We start from the raw sequence: 26,047 nt of genomic DNA on the forward strand, positions 1-26,047 counted from the left end.
CGAAGCATACCTTCTCGCTCTCGGTGTCCAGGGCGGAGGTAGCCTCGTCAAGGAGCAGGATCTTAGGGTCACGTATGATTGCCCTGGCGATGGCAATGCGCTGCTTCTGGCCACGAGATAACTGAGACCCCTGAGAGCCCACGTTGGTGTCGTATTTCTGAAGCACGGGGAGAGAACAAAATTTGTGTCTATAGGCAATTTTTCAATACAGTACTTAAAAAATAAGTAGACACTGAAAACGACATAAACAAACAATGAGAGTAAGCAGAAAACATCAGTAGTTAGTGATGCTTTTTTTAAAATTCTCCAAACATAGCTCAGCTGTTATGTCATGTACGTAACACTTGATTGCAAACTTCCATCTTCCATAAAAATGATTTTTGTGCAATCGCAGAAACAGCTACTGCTGATAACACAATATGAGCTCTTTCCAAGAGTTCTATTAGTGAAAGATCCCCGAACCCAGAGTGCTGTTAAAGCTGAGTGTATGTGGAACTCAGCCAGGAAGCCACATTTTCCATTTCAACAACTAACAAAAACACTGATGAGTAGTCAGGCTTTTGTAGCATTGTAGCCACCATTTCTACCTGTACCTGTTTCAATAGTGTGTCTTCATTAAAACTGGGATTTGTGAGGGTGTGTGGGCATTTAGCAAAGCAATTGTCATTGTTAACTTGAAGTTGTGTCAGTTACGTCCAGAAACGTAAAGGACATTGGCATCACATTGGAACATCCCAGACTTGACTATTAACAGCTTCCTGTTAAATTGAGAGTGGAACTTACAATACTTCTCCTCACATACAAAATCTTGAGTAATCAGGCTCCATAGTACCTTATTATCCTTACAGAGCACTTTCATTCCTTTCATGCCTCTCTACTGTGGGACCAGCTCCCAGTCTGGATTTGGAAGACAGGCACTACTTTTAAGATTAGGCTACTGTAGTTCGGGCTGGATCAGGTAACTCTGAACCATCCCTTAGTCATCGTGCAATGACCTTAGACTGCCGGGGGGCTTTCCTCATCTCTTTTCACTCTCTGTGTGTCTATACGCTACTTTATTAAATTATTGGCAATTATAGTTTGCTTTTTGCCCCGTATCTCTGTGCTCTCTTCTCTTTAACATCAACCTCAAGCAGTCATGGTGGATGGCCACATCGCCCTGAACCTGGTTCCGCTGGAGGGTTTTTCACTCCACTGTCTCCAAGTGCTTGCTCACAGGGAGTCATTTGATTTTTGGGATTCTTTCTAATATTATTTACCTTATAATATAAATGACACGACTATTGTTGTGAATTGGCACTATATAAATAAAGCTGAATTGAACTGTGATTTACATATTTGCTTAAGAAATGAAAGATTGTTGGTTCAGTTCAAGCTGGAAGGGCGTCTGTTATAAACATCCAAAATCAAAGTTGATGTTATCAAATGTGTTGACTATCTGTAACAAGGGAGCAGCTGCATGTTGGATTTTTAATACGAATTGTTTACTTTACTGTTGTTGGTAAATCCCACAAAATACCCAAAGAGTCCTTAATCGCCAGAAACAATGAAGTTAGGTGGCTGTGTTCATAATGTCTGGGGTTGTTTTTTTCATGTTGCCTTATAATAAAACATCTCCCTCTGCTGGTCCTGCAGCTTAATGCAACTTACTGCAACTTTTGCATGCATGTCCATTTCACATGGTGTGCTGACGTGTCTATTACTCACTTTGCCTTGATACGGGTTGGATTCTGAGCTCATGAACAACTGTTTGTTTTCAGAGATAAGGTGGTCCACACAGGACAGTCACTACAAACATATGATTTATACCTGTCTCTGTTTGCCTTTCTATAAAAGTCAGCAATTAATGGTGAAGCTTCTTCGTCTAGTCTTGGAAGAATGGGGTATAAATGACACATTAATGGCTTACAGAATAAATTATTGAACCTAAGCCTTATAATGTGAAAACTAATGGATTTTACAAAGAACTTTGACATTTGGCATCTAAAGAGTAGGCAAAAGTTAGGGATGCATAATGGTAAAATTCAGGGCTGAGAAGGTATTTAAAACGATCATTTAGATAAGTAATAGCTGATGACTGACTGACTGTAATCAAACCCAAGCTGCCCATTGTTCATCTCTACTAAAAGCACAAGTGAATGTCCATATTAATGTGGACTAATCACATTTCAACATGCCTAATCAACATGTTAGAACAAGTATTATAATGAAGAAGAAAATAGGAGGACACTGCAACCTGTGCACTTGATCGTCACTCAGTGCATAGAGTCCTTTTTCCCTGTTGTTTACCTTTCCTGATTGACTACATGTTGCCAGCCTGTTTACTGCTCAAACAGTAAACTTTATTTAATTTTGTCTCTTTTTGAATCCCAGCCACAAGCATCATATACAAACTATTTATCGTACCTCAGGAAGGGCCATGACAAAGTCATGAAGCTGGGCCTTCTTTGCGGCAGAGATGACCTCATTCATGCTGATTTCTCGCAAGTTGTCGCCATACTTAATGTTCTCTGCGATGCTGCAGTCAAACAGGATGGGCTCCTGGGACACGATGCCAATCTTGGAACGCAGGAAAGACACGTTGACGCGAGTGGTGTCATGGCCATCAATCAGCTGCAGGAAGTAATTGATTTTTCCATTAGTACAAAGCAATGTAAGAATCAAAAGACTAGAAATACAATCCAGTTAATGAGCCATCAGACTACTATCTGGACTGTAATTTCTCTCATAACTATGCAGAGGTGATCGTGTCCTTTTTAAATCTCAGACAGAGAATCAGGACTATGTGTTTCCAAACCACTTCCAGCTCAATTAGGGCCATTTGAATCCTGGCATGAATATCTTCCTGGCATAAAATCAAAATGATCATCCTGGGTAGAGTGCTCCATTTTATAAAATACAGCACAGAGTCAGCAAGAATGTCTGACTGAAAGATGAAGTGACATGAAATACTTCCACCACCGTGCTCACTGAATGTCCAGCAATTATTCTTTGACTGAGACAAATTACACGTTTCACTTTCATAGTGACATCAAAGTATAAATGAGCCTCATGAGAAAAAAAGATGAAAGCAGAGACTATACACACAGTGTGATTCATTCATTCCAAAATGAGATATCTGACATTTCCAAAAAGGTCAGCAACTGCTGTGACAGTATAATATTGGCAGTTTTAAGTCAGAACTCTCCATTTTGTGCAGAGTCAGATTTTTTTTTAAGGCTACAGTACACGTTTTTTTTAATCTTGTATTGAACATACAGTTATTTTCAAAGTACATGGTTTTATATCAAATGAAAATTTAAAAAGTAACTTGTAACAGCACATATTTTTTAAGTTAAAGTAGCATAGAGTGGACTAGTGTCACTTTTTAAAGGATTGCTACTCTACAATGAAACTACATATGGTAATAATTCATCAAAAAGAAAGAGTTGTGGTAAAATGCAAAGCAAAACAACAAAAAGAAAAATGCTGCAAAAACACTGTAATACTGTAACCTTTACAACAGAAAGTCAAATGAAAATTCTATACTTTAGCATATGGTTTATTATACTTTAGTAAATAATTTTCTGCATCCTTAAAAAGACAGGAACTAATTCAGTTCATGAAAAAGAAGCAGGTAAAGCAGACTTTCACTAAAGGTAGCTAGCTTAGCAGATCTCAGTAGATGCAAATTTTAAGAGAATTTCTACCTTAGTGCTTTCTATCTACTGTATCTTTCACTAGCATTTGTCTGCCGCAAACATTTACACTTCGATGAACGCATCAGAGAGCAACTTGGGGTTCAGTATCTTGCCCAGTCAAGCAGACTGGAGCAGCCAGGTATCAAACCACCATCCTTCCAATTAGTAGATGACCTACTCTACATGCTGAGCTACAGCCACCTCAATAATAAAATAAAAGCTCTAAGATACTATTGGTATCTCCATTTTTTACAATATGAGCCATTCATAACATACTCATTTGGTTTACATATTGAGCCTGTTGCGTATTAAGCCTGTTGTATTTTGTCTCTCTTACCACTTTGCCGTGGTTGGGATCATAAAACCTCTCCAGCAGCTGTACACTAGTGCTCTTCCCACAGCCACTGCTGCCCACAAAGGCCAGTGTCTGGCCAGGTTTCACTGAAACATTCAGCCCATTCAGGACTTGGATGTCTGGCCTAGAGGGGTAGGTGAACTTGCAGTCAATGAAGTCAATGTTCCCTTGGAAGTTATCCTGAAAACAAAGCAGAGTGAGGGTCAGAGAGGATAAAAACACATAAATAAAAAAGACATTCACCCACATTTCTTACACCTTCAAAGTGCATGGTACTTCACACATAACTTATGCACCACCTTACCCATTTTTCTCCCTTGTCATTGTAGACACTGATCTGAGGCACGCGGTCTAGTAGCTGGAAAAAACGTGCTGCTGAGATCTTGGCTTTGGCATAGTCAGGTGTGTAAGAGGAGGCTCTGCCGAGGGCTGTGCCACTGGTGACAATGGCTGAAATTACCCTGTAAGAGATAACAAAAGCACAAATAGACCCCAGCAACAATGAAAGCCCACTGTACTGCACCATGATTTGGGAACGTGGAAATACCACCTACACATATATGCACACGATACACATTGGTTAAGTGTGGTCAGACTTTTTCACTCATCGTGGGCAGTAACATTATGGTAACTTTGGACTTAAATTAACCCTTTGAATTGTTCTTCCTCCAAGATGCATTTTTCATGACTTTAACGAAACAATCTTTTTTGCTGTTTTTTTTAACAACTCAATTGTTGTTCACAATTATATACAAGTTTGAAATACAGGCTCAAATTTATACTTACACTCCCACTAATTGTAGGCTAAATGTACATTAGCAAGTTTCACTTTGACCAAATGCTTTTGGGAGCCATCAACAAGTTTATGCACAATTTACAAGAAGAAAAATCTACAAAGTTGTCTCGAGTATGTGTTTTGGGGGACCTTTAAAAAAAGATGTCCTTATTACAAATAATTTTTAACCCTTTACTGAAGTTATCTTTTTAGGATGATGCAGACTAGTATTAGACATATACATCATATACATTGACTTGACTCTCACCTGAACACCAAACTGAAATGGAGCCCCTCCTTTTGCACCAAATAACCTCCAAACCTGTAGGAGCCTGAGTTTGTCAAGAAAATTATGCACTGGGAAAAACCATAGCAAGCTCCATATACATTCGCCTTCTTCAGGGCTGCTTGATATGGCGCGTCCAGCTGGGCCTCATACATCTCCACAAAGGTCTTCTCCTTCCCCAAGCCAGCGATGGTGCGAATGTTGTTCAGAGCTTCACCAGAAATCTGGGCATAAAGGACTAGAGTAAAGTCTAAAGCAAGCCTAGTTGTTGTGTGCTTTAATGTGCAAAGGAGAAAAGGATGTAGATAACGTAGCTGCTCTTTCTTATCTATGTCCTGTTTTTTGCAGCTACAGTTATCTAGTTTCCGCCCTTAGGTATTATTAAATTTACATCTAATCCACTTTACTTAAATGGGTTGGGCTTACTGCATTAGGATAATTCACATAGCATAAAGAAAGTTTGTAGTCCACTTTTTACTGTGAACTTTTCAGCCCACTGTATTCTCCTAAAATTTTATCAGTAGCATCCTGACTGCATTTTGAACATGGCTGGCCCCTACACCATTGGAGCCTGATAGTATTAACTGAATACTTCACTCCCCAAATTACAGGAACAAAAAAATTATTAAATTGAACCCTGGACCCCGATAAATGTTCAGCTGCAGGTTTTTGCAGGGATGAAACCTGCAGCCTAAAACTGTAGTTCAGGACTGTAATGATGCATTTTACTTGTCATTCTATATCTGAATAATGCACTTGTACTATTTTCAGACTGGAGGATGACGTAAACTGATATGAAATGCAAGTAAAATAGGAATCATATCTGACCTGTCCAGCCGCTTCCATGGCCTCCTTGTCCTGTTTGGCGAAACCTGTGAGCATTGAAGCCTGGAAGCCACTTGACAGAGCAATGAACGGCAGAAAGCAAAGGATCAGCAGTGTGAGCTTCCAGCTGAAGTAGAAGGAAATGATAAGTGCAACGCCAATGTTTGCCAGAGAGTTGACGATCATGCCGATCTGTGAGCCCGTAGCCTTGGAGGAAGAGAGCAATGATGTCACTTGACTCAGACTTCTGGTGATTGTCCACATGGACTGAACAAAATTTTAATACATATAAGATTCTATAAACAACAAACAAGCTATTACACAATTATTTCAGTTGTTTATTCTCAAACTTGCTAGAATTAAGAAACATGTGCAATTTAGGCTAAAATTGTGATTTAAAAAGAAAAGACATAAACTACATAAATGATAGAAATTACATTCTAAGCTGAATATGACTTTTTAGAATTTATTGAAACGTGTAAAAAGAAACAGAAAGCTCAGCAGCTTAAGCAAGAGTTCCAGTGATACCAGTGATATCAAGGAATGGCTAGCTGATAGCCCAGGTTAGGCTAAACTAAAGCTAAAACTATAAATAATCTTATCAGAAACAATGTGTGACATCACAGCATATCCATTTTTTATACTGTGTTTAGTTTCAGCATCCAAGTAGCTGATTTAATTATAAGCATAACTTTATAGCCCAATATACATGAAGATGTACTTTATTTTTTTGTTTTGTTTTTTTCATTAAAGCTATAACTCACTCCTTGCACTTGTGAGGCATCAGTGGCCAGACGTGTGGTCAGAGCTCCTGGACTGTTCCTGTGATCATCAAACCATCCAACCTCTTGGCCCAGCATGGCTTGGAAGCCAAGCCGACGTAACCTGCGGGTCAGCAGTTCTCCAGACTTAGAGAAGGCGTAACCCTGGAGACACACGCACACCCAAAATATTAAATCCAAAACACTTCCACAGTGATTTCATACCGAATGTGATCTACTGAATGAGTAACCTAAAAAAAAAAAAGGTTTCCCACTCATAAATTGAGTATAAAGCCTTTGCTTTGCAGGATGTAAGGAAATGTTTTCCTTCAGCAGAAGGCATTTATTTACCAAAATAAACAGGTCTCTTATGACCTTCCTTCAACCTTGACCACCAGCAGGTGTTAAGGCTGCAAAGAAGCACTAAAGAAATCAGTATTGCAAGTGAACTACTCTACCTGCAGCAACTGGGTGAAGAAAGAGACAATGCCAACCACAACAAAGAACAGGCAGATGCTGTTGATCTCCTTCCTCTGAGCCACGGGATCTTGTACTGAGAAAGTCTAAAACACATATAGGCATTTAAAAAGTGCTTTCAAATAAATGAAGAATTTCATTGACTTATTTGATTTTATTTTATTTCAGCTCACAGTGTCACTGTACTTAAAAGAATCTGATGATGGTTTAACAGGACCTCAAGGGTGGGATAGCACGAAACATTTACACTGGAAAATATTTAGTGGGTATTAAAATTCATTTTAATAAGTCAGCAAACTAACGGCAAACCAAACTGACAGGGCTAGAGTTTTTAAAACTGTCATGTGATTAAACTCAGAGTCATAGAATAAAGGGCTGTTTGAATATTGGGGTTTGAGTGATTAGTAAGACTAGGAAAATGCTATATAAAAGCCATTCCATTATACTAGCCAGCTAACATATCATTTACACAGATAATGTATTGGTCACTGCTGCTAATTAGAAGGAAATTTGCAAAATGAATATCACAGTTCACTGTCAAACTAAACCAGTCGTTTGTCAAAGTCTTCTGATTTGAAGTAAGAGCTTGAGTCTCATGTACAGTTTTACATGACTTTATAGCCATATTTCATGTGCATATGTCAGTGTCATAAAAAAGATAAGAGACACACAAATCTAAAAGTGCTTAACACACTAACTCACACATGTCCAGCTGTCATTTACAGCTGGACATGTGTGGATATGTGTGAGTTAGTGTAAACTCTGGGCTGTAATTGGTCCAGCCCAGAGTCGATCATGACCAACTGGCCAATCCACCACCGTTCATTTATACCGTTAAAAAAGGACAAGAAATAAAACCCCATCGGCCCATAAAAACGAAAAATCACGAGCAGCACCAGGCAAATGCCCGGTATGCCCAATGGCCGGTCTAGCCCTGCCCCGAATAAACAGTGGTTTCCTGGGGACTTCTGGGTATTTTACAGGAAAAGAGAAACACATTATATAGGAAGGAATTTTAACTATATTATAGGATTTAAAAAAAAAGGGCAACTGAATAATTAAAAAAAATTATCATTCACATCAACATAATGAATATTAAATAACAATTTTTAAAAATTGTTATTTAACAATTAAAATTAAAAAAAAATGTTGTTTATTCTATTGTACCTAACGTTAATTATTTGTGTGTAAATATAATTACATTGGTTTTTTTTTAATGCACTGAAGTCTATGCACTTAGTTGTTTCGTGCATGGGAGCATACATTCCTTTCCAGCAGCACTAGTGCACCTCCAAACCATAAGAGATGAAGAACACAGTTTGGCAATAATAGATTTAACTGAATTACATCTAACTGCTAGCTTGGTGATTGTGCAACCATTTTGCCACTTCTGTTCTGTTCTTCCTGTGGAAAATGTCAGTACTAGAAATTCACAATATTGTTGAGTGAATTATATGAGGTTGACATAAATGCTTTCCTGACATAAACTGTATGCTGAACAATATGAAGGGAACACTGCATTTTCAGCTTCTGGTGCGACTATATGTTGACTGCTGCTTTTGCCCCTCGTTTGATTTGTACATCTGGTTTGGTCCAAAACTTAATGCCTACATTCTACAAGCTTTTAGATTCAGATTCAAAACATGAGACTTGAACCTCACCGCCAGGATTTGACTGAACAGCAGAGAGTAGACGGGGTTGACCCCTCCATTTATTGCAGCCCCAATGGATCCAAAAAGCATATATGGCCACTCAGGTGTGTTGTACTTTAGGATCCTGGCAGCTGAAGCAGGTTCCACAAGTTCATCGTCCTCTTCTAGGAATGCATTCTGAGCATAAATATATAAAGTTATATTACGCAGGAGCATTATAATAATATAATGTTTAAGCATGGATTAAAAAAAACTACAAATACAAACAAGTAGTTTTATACTCCACTGGTTTGTAACTTTTGTTGGCTGTTTGTTGGCAAACGTTTCATACATAAAAGAAACACAAACCCACTCACACCCACACATACACACCTTGTCGTTATCTGGTCGAGATATAGAAATGTCTCCAGTTGGAACGGCTTCTGGGATCAGGTTTGACAACTGGGACCTGGACCGCCTGCGGATGGAGGCTCTGCAAAGAATTAATCAGTTAATTACAGAAAAAAAAGAGTAATGCACATTATAGGTTACTGAATATTGTAGGTACTCGAGTTTGTGAGTGGTGCTGCTATTGTGGCACTGATTACTGGATGCTTGTATTGGGGTGACAGAGTACCTCTAGCCTCCTCTACTGTCGTACCTGTTGTATAGTGGCTCTGGATGATAGTGTCAGCTAAATGTTCCAAATGTCAGATTAAATGCAAAAGGGTGATTAAGAAAATTGCACTGACAAAAGTCAATTTCAGCTACAAAATGACTACTATAATAATCCTATTTAGATGCACAGTCAGGCCCAAGAAAATGGATAAAAACTCAACCAAGAAAATGAGCAAATGTGATGAAGAGAAGGAGTGATTGGGCACGAGTTTGTGTAATACCTCAAACTGTCACGGTAACTGCCTGCTCTAGATAGCTTTAGTCTCTCGGGCTCGTCTTCATGGTCGGCCACTAAGAAATAAGAAAATCAATAGAAGGAGATGGTCACATTCACTAGATTCTTGTAATATCTACATGCATAAGTCTTTCAAAACATTTAGATTGAAGCAGAGTGGATTTCGTCATTCCCAAAGGGCTGGACCTACTTTGCCGAGCCTTTTCATTCAGAGCCTTGTCTCCTTGGCTCTGCAGGGTGACAAGAGTGAAGTAGACACCCTTCCTCTCCAGAAGTTCATTGTGTTTTCCCCTCTCTACGGCCTGGCCGTGCTCAAAGCCCACAATCACATCAGCGTTCTTTATGGTGGACAGACGATGAGCAATAGAGATAGTTGTGCGGCCCATTCGTACCTGTGAGGAAGTTTAAAATACTTAAATACTTACTTATATTTGATCATTTCTTCTTCATTCCCAAAACAGAGGCTGAAATTTTTAGTTTTGTCAGTATTTGGCCCTTGTAGTGACGGTGGCAGCCATTTTTTTAAGAAGTCTTACAAATTTTGAACCTTTCGTCATTAAATATCTAATTTAGTCGTAGATGAGCCAGACATACTTTATCCAAAGCTGCTTGAACTACAGCTTCACTCTCGTTATCAAGAGCTGAGGTAGCCATGTCCAGCAGCAGGATACGAGGGTTCCTGACCAGCGCTCGTGCTATAGCAATCCTCTGTTTCTGCCCGCCGCTCATCTGGCCTCCACCCTCCCCGACCAAGGTGTCAAATTTCTATCAAGAAAGGAAAAAAGTTGTCAGCCAGTGCTTAAACGTTGTGATCACCTATAAAGCTTAAAAGCCTATTGCTCATCTGCACCTGTGGCAGGTCCATGATGAAGTTGTACGCGTTGGCCTCCTTTGCAGCAGTGATGATGTCCTTGTCAGAGACACCAGGGCGACCGTAGCGTATGTTCTCTGCAATGGTCGTGGCAAACAGCACAGGCTCCTGCTCCACTATACCGATCAGAGAACGCAGCCACTGGATGTTCAGCCCTCTGATGTCATGACCATCCAGGGTCACCTGAGATGGAGGCCACAGAGAGCAGGTGCTTGTGCTAAAATTGATGGATGATGCTATTACAGCACTTTGCTGCTATAATGCATTTCCTTGTTTCTTTCTGTCTTTGCAACAATCCTAGTTTCAAATCATAGGGTTGTTAGTCTTATGGATGCCCTTCATCGGGCAATAACAGGCTATTTTCTACTCAAGAAGCTTAAAGAAATAAGACAGTGTGGGGTGTATGGGCCTGTAATTCCAGTAAAAGTGAAAAATGAGGCTGTTAGGATCCATTTGCTGAATAATGAAACGGATTATCGTGTACTTCCATCAGCTTTAGGGGATGGTTATTTTAAAAATAGCTAGAATAAAGCTTCAAAGGATGGAGGTGTGTATCCAGGTAATCATCACACTCTGATGAAAGAGTCTGATGAATGATGAACGTGACCATTTGGAGCTTCACACCTACCATCCCCTCTTTAGGGTCATAAAAACGCTGGATGAGTTGAATGGCGGTGCTCTTCCCAGCTCCGCTTGACCCCACAAAGGCTGTGGTCTCCCCCGACTTCACTACAACATTGAGCTGGTCCAGGATCTTAGCAAAGACAGGACACTTTGTGACAAGATCCTGAAACCAGAACCATCTCAACTATGCATATGTGTGTAGATGTCTGTAAGTACCTTTACTTCAGGTCTGGATGGGTAGTGGAAGGTGACATTGTGAAATTCAATGTCCCCTTTGACCCTGTCGAGCTTATATCCAGCTTCAGATAAGCAGTCAATCTCTGGCTCCTGGTATCATTTTAAAAGGTGCAATGTTAAAAAAAAGGTCAATGGTTTTCTGTGGAAAGGCTTAAAAGATATCAAGTCAAGTCTTCTCACTCTGTCTATAGTCTCAAAGATTATAGTCGCAGCTCCACGACCTGACGCAAAAGCCTCCAGACACGGAGAGGCTTGCCCCAAATTCATGGCTGCTATCAGAACCCCAAAGAACACCTGAAATAACATATAAAAGTCAGTATATTATACTCTTCAGTGTAACAAATCTGGATTTTATCAAGAGCGATGAAAGGTTATTTTAAAGTGCCACTTTGTTGTTTTATCTTGCACTAATAAACACGTATAAAGCAAAATAAATAGGGCAGAAAAGTCAAAAAGTTACAAATTTAGATAAGCAGGATTTACCCGTTATTATAGGCTGCAATTCATATTTTGGCATAATATATGTGATACCTGCAGCAGTGTTCCTGGTGTGTATTCTTTAGTGTCCACAACCAGTGAGGAGCCATACCAGAAGGCCAGACCATAACAAAGGAAGATAACCAGCCACATAAAGCCAGTGAAAAACCCCACAATCAAACCCTTTCTAATGCCCCAGCGCTGAGCGGAGACCAGGTTCCTGTCGTACCTTTAGAAGAAAAGAAGAGTTCATTTGAGCTACCCTTAGAAGTACAAAGAAAATAGTAAACATGCTGTACCTTTCTTGTATACCTCACCTTTGCACTTCCTTTTTCTCTCCTCCAAAAGCAGCCACAGTTCTGATAGAGGACAGGACCTCATCAGCTACAGACCCAGCTTTAGCATAGGCCTGCAGCTCCATCCCGGTTAGCTTAGACACAAACTAGTTACAACAAAGTGATGCCAAGTTAATGGAGAGGAGAAGTGAAGCTGAAATGTAAAGTTAAATCAAGTCTTGACAAGTCAAGAGAGGTTTGTTCAACAAAACAGGAGAAATGAATTTGACGATTTACCCCCTGAGGTCAAAGTAATCAACCCCAACAAGAATAGTCAAAAAGCTGTTTTGTCATAAAATCAAGCTGGAATCTTAATATCAAACAAGTCTCACCAGAGCCATAAGACCTGCTCCGACACCAATCAGCGGACTTGCTGCGATTATGACAAGTGTTAACTTCCATCCTTTGACAAAGCCAACGCAAAAACCACACACAAAGGTGGTGAAACGCTGCACAAATATGGAAACTTGATCCGCAATGGCATCATTGATCTTGTTTATGTCACTAGAATAGAGATATAACAATTGTAATACAGATAAACCATAGTAGTCCATATCATCACGTTCTACTCACTCTGACATGCGAGTGTTGAGCTCCCCGACAGAGGTGCAGTCGAACCAGCCGATCTCCATCCTCATCACTTTGCTGAAGTACAATTTCCTGATGAGCTGAATCTGCTTGGCAGCAGCAGTCACCCACAGGGAGATCTGTCAGTTGTTGAAGAGAGGTTATGTTCACTTTTGTTAATTAGCAAATATAAAAGCAAGCAGGGCAGCAGGGTGTCATCAGGACCTGCACTCTTCCTCCTGACCTTGTTTTTGATTTATAAAAAGACAAATTACACCTGTGGAACAGCTAAAGGGGCACTTAACACATGAAAGGGCACTCATTGCTTAAGAGGTAGGTTAACACTAAGCATTTGAAGATATATGCACATTCCACATAGTCTTCTGATGCTCAGGAAGAGCATTGCTGAGAAAATAATCCAGATGGTTATTTTGCAATGTTGTGCAAAATTTCTTTTTATTTTTTACTAGCCAACAGAGTCATGTGATATTTCCTGAGCAGAAACCAAGGGCATATTTGGGATTTAAAAAGGACTGGAATATTTACATTTGCTCTCATTTGGTTGGTGTGTCAGAAGTGTTACCCTGTCAGCAGTGACATTTATGAAAAAATAAATAAATAAAGTAAGGAAATAAAGAAGGCATTAGTAGAACAGTGACTAATGATTTTCAAGCCATCTTATTTCTTAATTGCTGGAGGAAATCAAAGATGACCTGGAATCTTTTACTAGAAGAAGCTGCTCAAGTCCTGCACCAGACCTATTTGAAATCCTTCACTTTTTATCCTGTGCAGCTTTTCAAAAGGTAGAATGAGGCTTTTAGTAAACTCTCAATTTACCCAGGGTTTTTAGGTTCTATCATCACTTACAGCGATCTTCAGATTCAGTTTAGCCTGATCATGATAAATAACCTAGAAACCATAGACTGTTGCTCAAATTTCAGTGCTACGTAGCCTCCCAATACAACTTCTCTTTAGGTCATGCCATTTTTTATTTACTTTTCTTCCACGAATTCACATTTCCCTAGTATTGTTCCAAATGTCCTTTTGGCAGTGAGGTTAGACATCCCTCCACTAACACCTACACTTCTAAAACAGAAAATGCCACAAGTCCAGGTTGTTACTTGCGGTTAACTGGACATAAAATAGCAGTAATAGAATAGCCTCTTACTGTCATTGTACATGTACAATGAAAAAGCATAAGAATAAAGAAACAGCAGCACAGAGCAAGGAGAGATAGTGGAAAGCCACGTTAATAGATTAGACCTAGGCTCATCAGGTTTTCCTGATTGTGACTCTAGGGCAGGGGTGTCCAACTCCTGGCCTCAAGGGCTCTTGTCCTGCAGGTTTTGGATGTGTCCAGCACAGCTGATTTAAATGGCTAAATGACCTCCTCAACATGTCTTGAAGTTCTCCAGAGGCCTGGTAATGAATTAATCATTTGATTCAAGTGTGTTGACCCAGAGTGATATCTAAAACCTGCAGGACACCGGCCCTGGAGGCCTGGATTCCCCCCCCCCCTGCTTTGGAAGATTGCATTGTTCGCTTTCAACTTACATCTTCACTTCTTTGTGGTTAGAATTATCACAACCTGTGCTGCAAATTACAATCAATCATTACCTGTGTGTTGTGGTAAAAAAACTAAACAAAGAAAAAACTGGAAATGAAAAGAACAATACAAATAAATAACTACTGTGGCATTTATAAAAAAAAAAGTGTTTTACTCTTTTTCAGCTTTTTGTAAAATAGTAAAATACAGGGATCATAATTTAGCATTAAAAATATCAATTTCATTAAAAGAAAAATTTTTCGAGCTGATGATGGATGAGCTGATCTGAGTCACAGTGCAGTTGATGGGTGTTTTTAATGAGTAAAGGATGACTTATAACACAAGTTTGTTTATATTAAAATATTCCGTGACTAACCTGAAGGTATCCTAGCAAAAACACAGCTGCTCCAATCCCAGCGTAATAGAAGGCAAACATCATCATTTCATATTCAATGTCAAGAAGCCTGTAAGTTAAGTCACACATATTATTCAAAAGTCACAGTTCCGCTTTGCCACGTGCAAAGACATACTATAGGACTATAAAACACATAGAGATTACAATACAGAAGCCACAGCTTGAACTATATTTCGTTTTGACAAATGAAATATTGTATTTCTCACAACCCACTTACCCACATGTTCTGTTCTCCAGTGGTACGAACATCTCGAGAGTTGAATTGAGAAGGCCGATATCTGACTGGTTTATGGGCGCTGACAGGTTGTACGCTGCAGTGTAGTTCTTTTTCCACTGGATGGTGTTGTTCACGCACTCCTTGCGGTCGTCACTCAGTTCTTGTAGCTCAATGTCGTACTCGATGAAGGCATCAGTGAGCAGGCCGAACACCAGCAGCATGAGAGGCTGGGCTGAGCCATGCAGCAATGCGCACAAGCAACCCACCACCATCATCAGTATGTCTTTGCACGTGGCAAAGCGGAACTGGGCAGGTGCATCAACACAAAGCACACACTAGATTAGGTGGATCCAAATTGATAAAGGAGGGGACGTTGCAAACAGTGTAAGGCATTTTTACCAGCTCAAAGAAGCCGACTCTAATGGCTGGTTGCTCTTCATTTTTCTGAGCTCTATTTGACATAAAAGTCCAATGAGTTGATTATTTACTCAAATGTGACAAAGTATTCAGAGCCTGCTCCTTGCTACTTACTTTTCATCCTTCTTGGAATGTGTAATTGTTCTGCATGGAAAACAGGACAGTGAGTAATTAGACAAACAGATACTTGAGAAACACATTCATGCAGGGCATATGACGAATTCATGAGTCTAATGTATTTATCAAGAAATGAACAAGTCATATCTTTATACCTAATGGGTCATCAATTGATGATTGCTTATCAACTCTCTCTATATTTATTGTACAATCTACTGTACAATATAAAGCGCCTTGAGGCGACTGTTGTTGTGATTTGGTGCTGTATAAATAAAATTGAATTGAATTGAATATTTAAGCTTAACATTTAAAGTAAATTTGATATTAAATGATCTATTAAATATTCAGGAAGATCAAGACTTCATAAGAAGTGTCATTTAAGGAAAAATCAGATTAGATTATTATGTAAAACAGAGTACTTTTCTATCCTTTCAAACTTGTATTAACAAGGTTGCGATATACCAAACTATCAAGTGATTGAGTTGAATCTAAAGACAGTGATGTGTTGAGCAAAAAGAACAGAAACTACTGACACAGTCTTTTTAAAATGCATTAAATTATTAGTTGATCCAGAAAAAAATAATAAGACTGATAATGACATTTTACTTAGAAAATTCAGATATTCTAAAATTTCTCATGATCAATAAATAAAACATTAAACTTACATATATGAGCCAGTTGGTTCTGTAAGACAACAGATACATTATTTATATCTGTCATTGAAACTAATTTTTATAAAATGAAGTTTAACATAATTTTCATTGTTGATTATATCTCAGTTTTCTTAATAAGTTCTCTACATTAAAAAATAGCACGTTACCTTCATCTGAAACCTCATAGCTGTGGTTTTCCTGTCCTAGTTGTTTTATGCTTTGCAGTTTCACAGATCCTGTTGGCATGTTGAGTCATCTAGGAAAAGAAAAGGAAAACAAAATTGAAATCCCACTAGTACCAGAGTGCTTTTTTTGTTTGTTTTTTGCACAAAGAATATCTTACAAATCTGTTATCCTATTTATCCTTGATTGAGGTGTATCATAAATCCAAGTCAGATTAAATTGGCAGTCCAGTATCCTAACATGAAGCTGTTTAATCCCTGGTGATTGTCACAGCTTGCCACTTGCGAAGAAGTTGAAACACTGAATACCTTGGCAGCTCTTTGCGTGCTGTTATTGAACAGATTATGCATTTGTTGGAACAGGGGGTTGGATTGTTTTGTTAGAAGGTAAGTGACCTGAAACGGCCAGTGACCTGAAATGGTCAATGACCTTGCAAAAGCAAACCTTTTACTTGTAAAGGCCAACCACCGTTTATCCTAGTCTAATGTCAAGCTGAATATTAGAATCCATAGCTTTTTAAACTGTGTACAGCTGTAGTAGGTTATGGTTCTATCTCCATAAACTATCATAATCCTCTACCAATTATAATCATACTGTAATAAGTAGAAAATTATGGTAGGCCAATTTTAGCATTTTAATAAATGCAATACATATAAATACATATTAATGTGAGCCACCCCTCATTTCTTTATATGTTGCTTTCATGGAGCCAGACAACACTAAGAAAATGCTATGGGGCAGTTGTCGTATTTGAATATAAGAAACTTGTATATCCAACATGACTGTTGTGAGATTATTCTGTTATCATATGTTATCTTATATCTGTAGTTAAAGTAGTTGAATTATGTTAACTGCTGTAGGTCATATAATTTCCTTTAGTCTAGATTGTGTGCTGTGTATGTAGCTTAGTTTCCATTATATTTTTGGGTTAAAAGAATGTGACCATTTTTGGATTTGTTAGACAGGTGTGCATTACCCTGTACCCTTGATCTGCTGTGAATGTGTTACACTGTTTCTTGACATTTCATACTGCTGAATCATGAAGAGAATGTTGTGTGCAGAGGACCTTGTGCCGATAATAGAAGAGACAGACCACATTCCATACCCCCACCTTTACAGAGAGCAGAAAGACAGGGAGCCGAGGCCATAACTTAGGCGCCGTAACAGAGAAATAATGTGAATGTTTAGGCTTTTACGACTAGGTGGGGGGCCACTAAAGGCTATAAGAGCTTGAGTAACCCTCCACCAGTTTGAGATTTGTTGTGACCCTCTTCATGCATGTCTCCCCATCATGATGGCTTATGCTCATAAGTGTTGAATTGTATGGAAATAAAAGAATTGTTGATTGAGCATTTATACACCGAGTATTGTCCTTCCTTCAGCCCAAAGATTAAAAGAATTGGGAGATTTTAACACTGTCAAAGGAAAATTGTGTATATGTGATCAGCTACATGAAATGTATTCCTTTATTTATCACTAAGCAAATGTCTACGTGACTTTTGACATGAAACTCTTGTGTGATAAACAACTAACAGCTCCCTCTTTCTGTAAGAACATACAGATCTAGAAAAAGGGGAACCTCAGCTCAGAGTTCTTAGAATAACTCTGTTTTATTTGTACATACACACACACACACACACAGACACACAGAAAAGTATAAATAAAGCATGCAGACAGTGATGAGACGCAGGTCGTGCGTCAATGACTGCCCTTGCGAGTGAAAGACAACTGCAGTGTTTGTGTTTTCTAACTCAGGTGTCTCAAGCTGAAGAATTGCGGGGTGGTTCTTAGAAATCCCCTGATAAAAGGTTAAATCATCACGCAACCTCGAATGTTGCTGTCATCTTTCTGCTCCTGTAAAAGGAAACACACATAGATTCATCTGCACCTTTGTCAGGTGGGGGTTAACTTCGCACAGTCGTGTTACATCAGTAAAGTCTCGTCAGCTTTTGTCAGCTTTTACCAGTCAGTCAGTTTTTTTTTCTCTTTCACTCATTTATTCATACATTCATTCTTTATTTCTTTGCCGATAGTGGAATCGATTGTCGCATTTTAATGTGGAGAAACTCACTTGTAACAATTTTCTCGACGACGTGTCGTACAGCGCTTTCTGTTCTAATCGTGCAGATCTGCTCAAACGACAGAGATTATCAAACAAAACTTTCAGTGCACTGTGAAAGTATCAAAATAAAAAGGCCTTGTTAAGTCATGACACAAGCTCCTCATCTCAGGAGGGTAAATCATACCATTAGCATGATTTATCATACCATCATACTAATTGGCAGGCTCAACTTCACAACAAAAGAAAAATCATCAGCTAGATTCACTCCAAACCAACCATCAGCTGCACAACACACAACACAAGCCTAATGTCTTATTAGCTATGAGTTTAATCCCCAGGTCTGTGCTCTTCACTCATTTAGGCCACAGATTTTATTCAGTTTTCCTTTTTCCCCGTCATCACAAAACATGTGACATGTTGTCATGCACTTCACAAAAGAAGTTTGTTCTGACGTATTCAGAGTTGTGTATCTAGGTACAGGATTCACTCGCACATCAAAACAGGAAACTCAGTGTTTTAGTCTCCACTCTAACAAACTCCAACACATCCCATTCACTTGTGCTAGAATTCAATCATAATCTAAGAACGATCAGCTAATTTGCATATCAGCTATTAACCCACTAAGATGACAGGACAACAGAAATGCATGTTGAAAATGTTATCACTAAAAGAGAATTTCCCTCATACAGTAAATTACTTGTGCTGCATCAATCAAGCAGGAAGCATCTCCCAATTTACTATATCACCGACTAAATTTATTGTCTGATCACTAGTTGGTCAAACCAGAATCTTTTTTCCCACAAAGTTAAACTGTTGTCCTGCAACCTAGAGAGTTAATTGTCAGCATTGGATAAATTCAGTATTTGATAACAAGTGTCTGCTAAATTGACACTATTTTAACACTGATGAGAGATAACAAGCTGATCTTCATTGCATGTGTGTTTGTGTCATTAGGCAGGTTTAATGCATATCTGTGGAGCTGCATCTCCAGCAGGGCATGTTCTTAAAGCTGCCTTTCCTACACATTTCTCTGCTATTATTTGATCATTTCTTAAGTAATGTGCTATGAGTCCACTGGTCTTTGCATCACACTAAGTGACTTGGAAAAGATGATAAACAGACTCACATGCTTAAGATGTTGTCTAATCTTCATGAGCTCTCTTGTGTTTGTGTTAGTAGGGTTAATGCATGTTCTGCTTGTGTGTGTGATTTTGTATATGTTTCTATTTTCGCAGTGTTTCAGACCCCTTCTCAATTTTCCAATTTAAACAGTCAGTTTTCTTTTCCCCTGGTTTGCTAACCCAAATTTTGATTTCCCACATTAAATAACAAAATTCCTATGTGTTCTCACCACTCCTCTCACTCTGTTGTCCTCTCACTCTGTTGTCCTCTCCCACTTCAACAGTCCAAAAGCAGGCAGTTCTCCTTCAGCTTCGTCCTGTGTTCCACTGTCTCTTCTTGCCATTTTACTCCAAAGGTGGCAAATGTCAAACTCCAACAGTCTCCTCAGTTCTCCTCCTGTTTGTCCACACTGCTGCTGCTTGCTGGGACTCTTTGCTCAGGACTTTGCTGCTGTCTCTTTATCTGCCATGTTATTGCTCTTTGGAGCTGCATTCCTTGTCTTCAGGGAGGAGTGAGAGCTGCTTGTGAGTTTGAGAGACACATGGTGCTGTAAATAAGTTAGCCAGGAACTTGACTTTCTTCCGACCGCTGCATGTGGAAAATTGATTCAGGTCTGCTTTTCACCTGAAAGTGACAAACTAAGACATGTTCATTATTATTATAACTGCTTAATCAACACATCTCTCTCTGTTTTTGAGCACAGTCCTTTCTTAAAAGCAGAAAATGAGATTGTAGTTGTTCTTGGCTGATCAACACAAAACCTTTTTCCTATGATTATTTTTCATCTACAATGTAAATTTTGTCTCTTTCTCACTCTTTTTTTTCTCTTCACAATAGCTGGTGACCTGCAGAACCACCACTCTCACAATTGGAGGCAATTACTTTTACACAGCGCACAAAAACACTGTGACGTCAGACACATTCACACTCACTTTTTCATCTGCATAAATAAATCATATGGCTGGTGATATGTGCCATGGTGATCCATAGGTATGATCACAAGTTTATTTATTTTTCAACCCAACAAAACAAATAAACAAAAACATGATGCTGATGCTATAAACACTCTACACACATGAGTCAAGATGCAGGAAAACTGCTCAAGGAAACGCTGCACACTCCAGTTATCACAGTTATCATAGTTCTGTTTCCCTCTCTTTGAGGAGTTCTCAGCCAGCTCTCGATCTGATAATGTGTAGCTTGCTCATCAGCTCAGAAGAGACCACAACGCAACCTCACACAGTGGTTGCTTTGCCACACAGTGGCAAAGACTTGCACTTTCATATTCAATTCAGCTTCTCCATCATGTACTTTTAGATGTTTCATACAGGATTCAGCATATTAGTTGTTTTCACAGGTGTGCTCTACATCTCAACCATGGCTCATAATAAGACGACAGTCTTTCAAACCGGTCAAGTGCCTCTATGCACATCATTAGTTAAAATATTTACCTATATCACTTCACCTCATATGTCATTGTACTGAATTTGAGAAACCCTAAGCTTAATGCAGATTACTTTTAACAATTATCCACCTCAATTAAATCTATGGTCTGGCACACAGGCTGTTGTCGAACAGGGCAAGCTAAAGAATAAACATTTTGTGTCAGCAAGGGGTGGGGGAAAGCCATTCACCAGAGCATATCTCAAGTGCTGCTGATGTGGACTGGCCTTCTCCGCACGCTCTTCAAGGCTGGTGTGTTTTCTAAAAACTTCTAACATTTGAATCTCTTCCATTTATAAACCTGCGATTAACCGCACGGCTCAGGTCCGTGTGAACCCGCGCAGCTAAGGAGCTGTCGCTCTCTTTTATTTAAAGTCCAGCATAAACGTCTGTCACCCTCTGACACACTCTTGGTTGCTTAGGAACCCATGATAACAACAACAGCGGGTGTCACAGACCACGTGTTCTGCTCCACACCCACTCACACAAACACACTCAAACACAACAACAACAACACAAAATAGGCCTATTGTCCAGCACAATCTGGACCCCGCTGAACTTCTCAATTCCCCACAAAGCGGCGGATCCCACAAAGCGGTCTACATTTCTCCCCACTAAGACGGCGAACCAAAAAAGTTCGAACTGCGCAACTCTGCGACTTAATGCTTCTGTACAAAAAAAACCCCACTGAGCGGCTTTGTACATCGCCCCACTAAGACGGCGAATTTTAGCCCCACTAAGCGGCCACGGACAACTCCCCACTGAGCGGCGAAGACGTACAGTTATAGAGTTGGACTCTAAACTTACTCGGTGTTGCTTAGCGTGTAGTATAGCCTTGGATCCCGCCGATCGTCATTCATCAAGGAGAGAAAACAGACAGCTAATCCACTGGCCCGATGACAAATTCTCACGTCTCGGGACTTTACTACAGGAACTTCCTGGCTGACGTCAGTCTTTCAGCGTGTCTCTTCTCCCCTTGGTGAATGTCGACTGCAGGGCTCCGGCTCTCGAAGGACCAATTAATGATAGGTTTGTAGCTTGAACCTATTCGCTGGAACGTTGAAGACAATATATTTACACAGCAAGCAAGACACGAAGTAGGCAAAGTTCTTCATGTTTCTCGTGCACGGGAGAGAACCGGACAAACGCCGTTCCTTCGCTTGACCCCAGTTACTCTCATCTGCTCCCCCATAACACTGCTCTTTTATTGAGGTTATATGAATATGCATAGAGGTTCATTAACATATGATGTCTACATACAAACAAAAAGTACCTTGCCTGTGTGTGTGTGTGTGTGGGGGGGGGGGGGGGGGGGGGGGTGTCAGAGTGTGACCCCATAAATGACTTCCCTAAACCTGCTGGTCTGGAAGTCCAACAGTTCATCTAAACAAAAGGCACTTAGCCTAAAACAGATATAGCCACGTTTATCCTACCATAAAACAATAAAACAAGGTACGACCTCTTCCCATGCTCCCAGGATGTAGGTGTGCATTCCTGCTAAAGATCACACATCCTATCACTACACAATTGATTATACACCTCTAAGCATATATGGTTAAATATTTCTAAGCATAAATGACAATCAACAATACAAAACCTAACATCCCCTGTCAATGACTAATTTAAATTTCTCATCTAAACTTAGTTTAGTCTTGCAATTTTCATATATTGTTTAAGGGCTTTCAGTCTCTTACAATGAATTATGCTCAAATCAAACAAAGTGGTCATGTTTTCCCTGGAAGTTATGCCCCTTGGAAAGGAGTTCCGCAGGAAAAAGCGGCTGCACTGTTGCTTTGAAAACTTTACTGCGGTCTTGAGTTCTATACTTTGAAAAGCTAAAATACCAGTATGAAAAAGTGTAAATCCTTTACATTTTGATAGGTAACATTTTGTTACACTATTTGGGATAGTTACAGAGCAACATGAAAGGAAAATGTAGGCTCCAGTTAGCTAACATTAACCAATATCAAATGATGATGTGATAATCAAACACAAGGTGAGTTGTGAGCCATAGCTGTGTCTACTAGAAGGCCTTCTTCTAAGAACTGTCTGTTAGTATTATTATCAGTGTGGCTGCTCTGTCAGAAGTGCATCAGCAGTTACATTACCAGCAAAGGATGACATAGTTTCTGCAGTCAGTAGCTATGGGAATGTACACAGACCGAAGATTCAGTGTAACAGTTATCCAAATGATGTAGATCCTCTTTACGAGCCCCTAAAATCAAATAACATTAAATTAAATCAAGGACTTGAGTTTCCAGCTAATCTAAGCTCCATGCAACCTCTGTGGTCACTGTAGTAATGACCTGGCCATCCATTTATTTTGTGGGACAGTAAACAACATGCACAGCATTTAGAAAGCTGAATACTTCTTGCTGTACATCTTCCACATGTTACACACAGTGGCAGTGGTCGACCAGTAATAACAAAAATGAGTTCATTATAATAATAATTGTGCTAGTGAAAGCTTTTTTGTTTAGTAGCAGTTTGTTTGTTTAGTATGACTTGGTATTTTGTATCTTTTCTAACGTCCCCAATACAAAGAACATTTAATTTTGTTGCTGTATAGATACCTCGTATTGATCCTGCCACGCCATGTTTCTCCAGAGTGATCGCTGCTGTGATTAGGTGCTGTACTGTTGTGATTTGTCAGATTGTTTAGCGGGGTTAACTTACGTATTTCATTGCCTATTTCTAAAAGAAATCAAAGATAGTTTTGAGGGAAATCTCAATTATAAATAATATCATATGGTCCAATACAAAATTAACACTATGCATAGATGTGCATGTCTGTGGAGATTTTTCTGCTCAGAGCTTATAAAGACTTGTGTGAAACACAGGTTCATGCCACAGCACTGAAACTGTCCAAAATTTTGAAAGTTTTGAATGATTGGTCACTGCACATAATAAACTAACTCCCTGCCCTACTGCCATTCCCTCGTGTCTAAAATGTCCTGTCCCTCCCTCACTTCCAAGGAAGCCTCTAAATCCTACTTCACCTGGGCCCAGGTGAAGATCCCAAACAAACATAGAATACTTAAAAATAAATCTTTGCAGGTTGAGTAGGATGACAGACTGGTACAGGGAGAACTCAGTCCTCAAAATAAAAGATCCCATGCTGATTAGTAACAGGAAAAGACCTGGGGCCTGGATCTCCTCCATACCTGCTTCATGCCCTGGGGAACAGGGCTATGGCTCCCCACACTCCCTAGCAGATCGTTATATGGAGAAACCTTTGGAATACAAGCATGCTGATCCACACAGGTATGCACACAGGTGTACACACGGGTGTTCACAGACGCGGACTACACCTTTCTTGGCTGATGCCTCAAAGCACATTGTGTGCTGTCTATCTTGCGTGCTGCACAATATCGTTTAATATTTAGTATCTACTGTTATCTACTGCTAGCTAGTTTATCGGGGTGGTGCTGTATTTATTATGTTGCTCTTTTTTTGTTTGCTTTCTCTTCTGTTTTTTTTTTCTCCATACAGGTGATCCAGGTGTTTTGTTTGTTTTTCTTTCTTTCTTCCCCCCTTTCTCACCGTCTCTTCTCCCCTCTGGTTTTCTTTCTCTCCCTCTCTTTCTTTCATTCTCTCTCCCTGTCCTATCCCCCTGTCATGTCTGTCCCGTTTGTAGCAACCAAAAATAAAATAATTACATAATTATAATAAAGGTCAATCAAATGGACCAATAAGGCAAGGCCATGATGATCCACTTGGTAAAATAAATCCGCTTGGCATCTTTCTTGGCCTTAAGACAACAATTCTGATGGCTAAAGATCCAAACAGGACAAAAAAAAAAGTAACAGGAAAAGACCTAAGAAGGTACATAACACTTGCAACACTTTTAATTTAGTTGTCAGGTAAATCATTGTTAATTAATGATGTTATTATCATACATTAACTTAATTTCATGTTTTTAATGGAGACTTGGCTAGATAAAGATACAATTACAATCATTCTTACTGAATCAGTCACTCCTGACTTCAGTTTTGTTCACGAGAGAGAGGGAAAGAAAGGAGGGCCTATTGACCAATCTAGTCAATAATTCCATCCAGTGCAAACATATGTACTACAGAGAATATACTTCCTTTCAATATGTTGCAATCAGGGTTACTATATTCAGTTTTTCTAAATTTTATAAGCCACCTAAATACAATATTCTTTGATGAATTTGCTGAATTATTGTCCATAATTTGTACTTAATCTGATTATCTGGTAATCACTGGTGATTATAACATCCATGTTGACATTTCCCATGTGTAATATTCTGGTTAATTATAAGTTGATCCAACATGTTACAGTGCCAACGCACAGGGCGTAGACTGGATGTAATATTAAAACCAGGGGTTTTAATATTTCTAAGATCACAGGAAGTGATGTGGCTCTCCGTGACCATAACTGTGTGTTTTTTTCGTGTAAATGCTCCAGTGCACAAAGACGCAAAATTGAGGTAATCAGTAAGTAATATATTAATGAAATGACAAGGGAATTATTCTCCCACACTATCTCCTCTTTGCCTCCACTTTGTGGACTTTGTCCACTTAACAGTTAACAAGCTTGTAGATGAGTTCAGTTTCAAAATTACAGATGTTTTGGAGTGCATTCATCCAACAACAGTAAAGACTCAAGTGAGTTTCTCCATGGAGAAACAAATCTTGATATCCGCTATCAAGACATTCGACCTTATCCTTCTGGGTGTCTTGTGGGAGGTGCTTCAGGAGTATGTGGTGTCTGGCCTATTGCTACAGGCCATTCAATCCTTATAAAATCATTGCAAGAGCTTGGTCCCCATAGCTGGCAATAATTCAGACTTGTTTCCAGTGGGTGTTGGACACTGCCACGGCTGCCCTTTGTCACCTATTCTGTTCATAATTTTTCTGGACAGAATTTCTAGGCATAGCCAACTGGCTAAAGGCTTCCATTTGGATGGTCTCAGAATCTCATCTCTGCTTTTTGCAGATAATGTGATTCTGTTGGCCTCATCAAGTGACCGCCTCCAGCTCACACTGGAGCAGTTCACAGACAAGTGTGAAGCGGTGGGAATGAAATACAGCA

The 26,047-nt window shown here is 39.5% G+C and overlaps 1 protein-coding gene across 4 annotated transcripts in view; it reads right to left on the minus strand.

The window, feature by feature from the left end:
- Positions 1-26,047, minus strand: part of LOC146681512 (bile salt export pump-like) — a 37,695-nt gene that overhangs the window by 1,767 nt on the left and 9,881 nt on the right. For 2 of the 4 annotated variants that reach the window (XM_085447635.1, XM_085447634.1), the window contains 27 exons: positions 16,347-16,435; positions 16,192-16,210; positions 15,524-15,553; positions 15,392-15,443; positions 14,993-15,297; positions 14,737-14,824; positions 12,821-12,954; positions 12,580-12,751; positions 12,230-12,354; positions 11,967-12,141; positions 11,616-11,729; positions 11,415-11,525; positions 11,203-11,328; positions 10,554-10,757; positions 10,298-10,468; positions 9,894-10,095; positions 9,690-9,759; positions 9,184-9,283; positions 8,821-8,988; positions 7,141-7,245; positions 6,686-6,847; positions 5,925-6,128; positions 5,079-5,320; positions 4,340-4,496; positions 4,018-4,215; positions 2,407-2,613; positions 11-157 (listed from right to left, as the gene is read on the minus strand). In XM_085447635.1, coding sequence (XP_085303761.1) covers positions 11-157; positions 2,407-2,613; positions 4,018-4,215; positions 4,340-4,496; positions 5,079-5,320; positions 5,925-6,128; positions 6,686-6,847; positions 7,141-7,245; positions 8,821-8,988; positions 9,184-9,283; positions 9,690-9,759; positions 9,894-10,095; positions 10,298-10,468; positions 10,554-10,757; positions 11,203-11,328; positions 11,415-11,525; positions 11,616-11,729; positions 11,967-12,141; positions 12,230-12,354; positions 12,580-12,751; positions 12,821-12,954; positions 14,737-14,824; positions 14,993-15,297; positions 15,392-15,443; positions 15,524-15,553; positions 16,192-16,210; positions 16,347-16,425 — 3,867 coding nt within the window. In that variant the 5' untranslated portion in view covers positions 16,426-16,435. Of the gene's footprint in view, positions 1-10; positions 158-2,406; positions 2,614-4,017; positions 4,216-4,339; positions 4,497-5,078; positions 5,321-5,924; positions 6,129-6,685; positions 6,848-7,140; positions 7,246-8,820; positions 8,989-9,183; positions 9,284-9,689; positions 9,760-9,893; positions 10,096-10,297; positions 10,469-10,553; positions 10,758-11,202; positions 11,329-11,414; positions 11,526-11,615; positions 11,730-11,966; positions 12,142-12,229; positions 12,355-12,579; positions 12,752-12,820; positions 12,955-14,736; positions 14,825-14,992; positions 15,298-15,391; positions 15,444-15,523; positions 15,554-16,191; positions 16,211-16,346; positions 16,436-16,522; positions 16,678-19,775; positions 20,110-26,047 lie in introns of those variants that run through there. The other 2 variants (XM_085447633.1, XM_085447632.1) reach the window with 2 other exon arrangements.

Source organism: Copadichromis virginalis, linkage group LG23 (genome assembly GCF_057382275.1).
Source record: "Copadichromis virginalis isolate Kocher_CV1m ecotype Utaka linkage group LG23, C_Virginalis_male_GT1.1, whole genome shotgun sequence".
Classification (NCBI taxonomy): Eukaryota; Metazoa; Chordata; class Actinopteri; order Cichliformes; family Cichlidae; genus Copadichromis; species Copadichromis virginalis.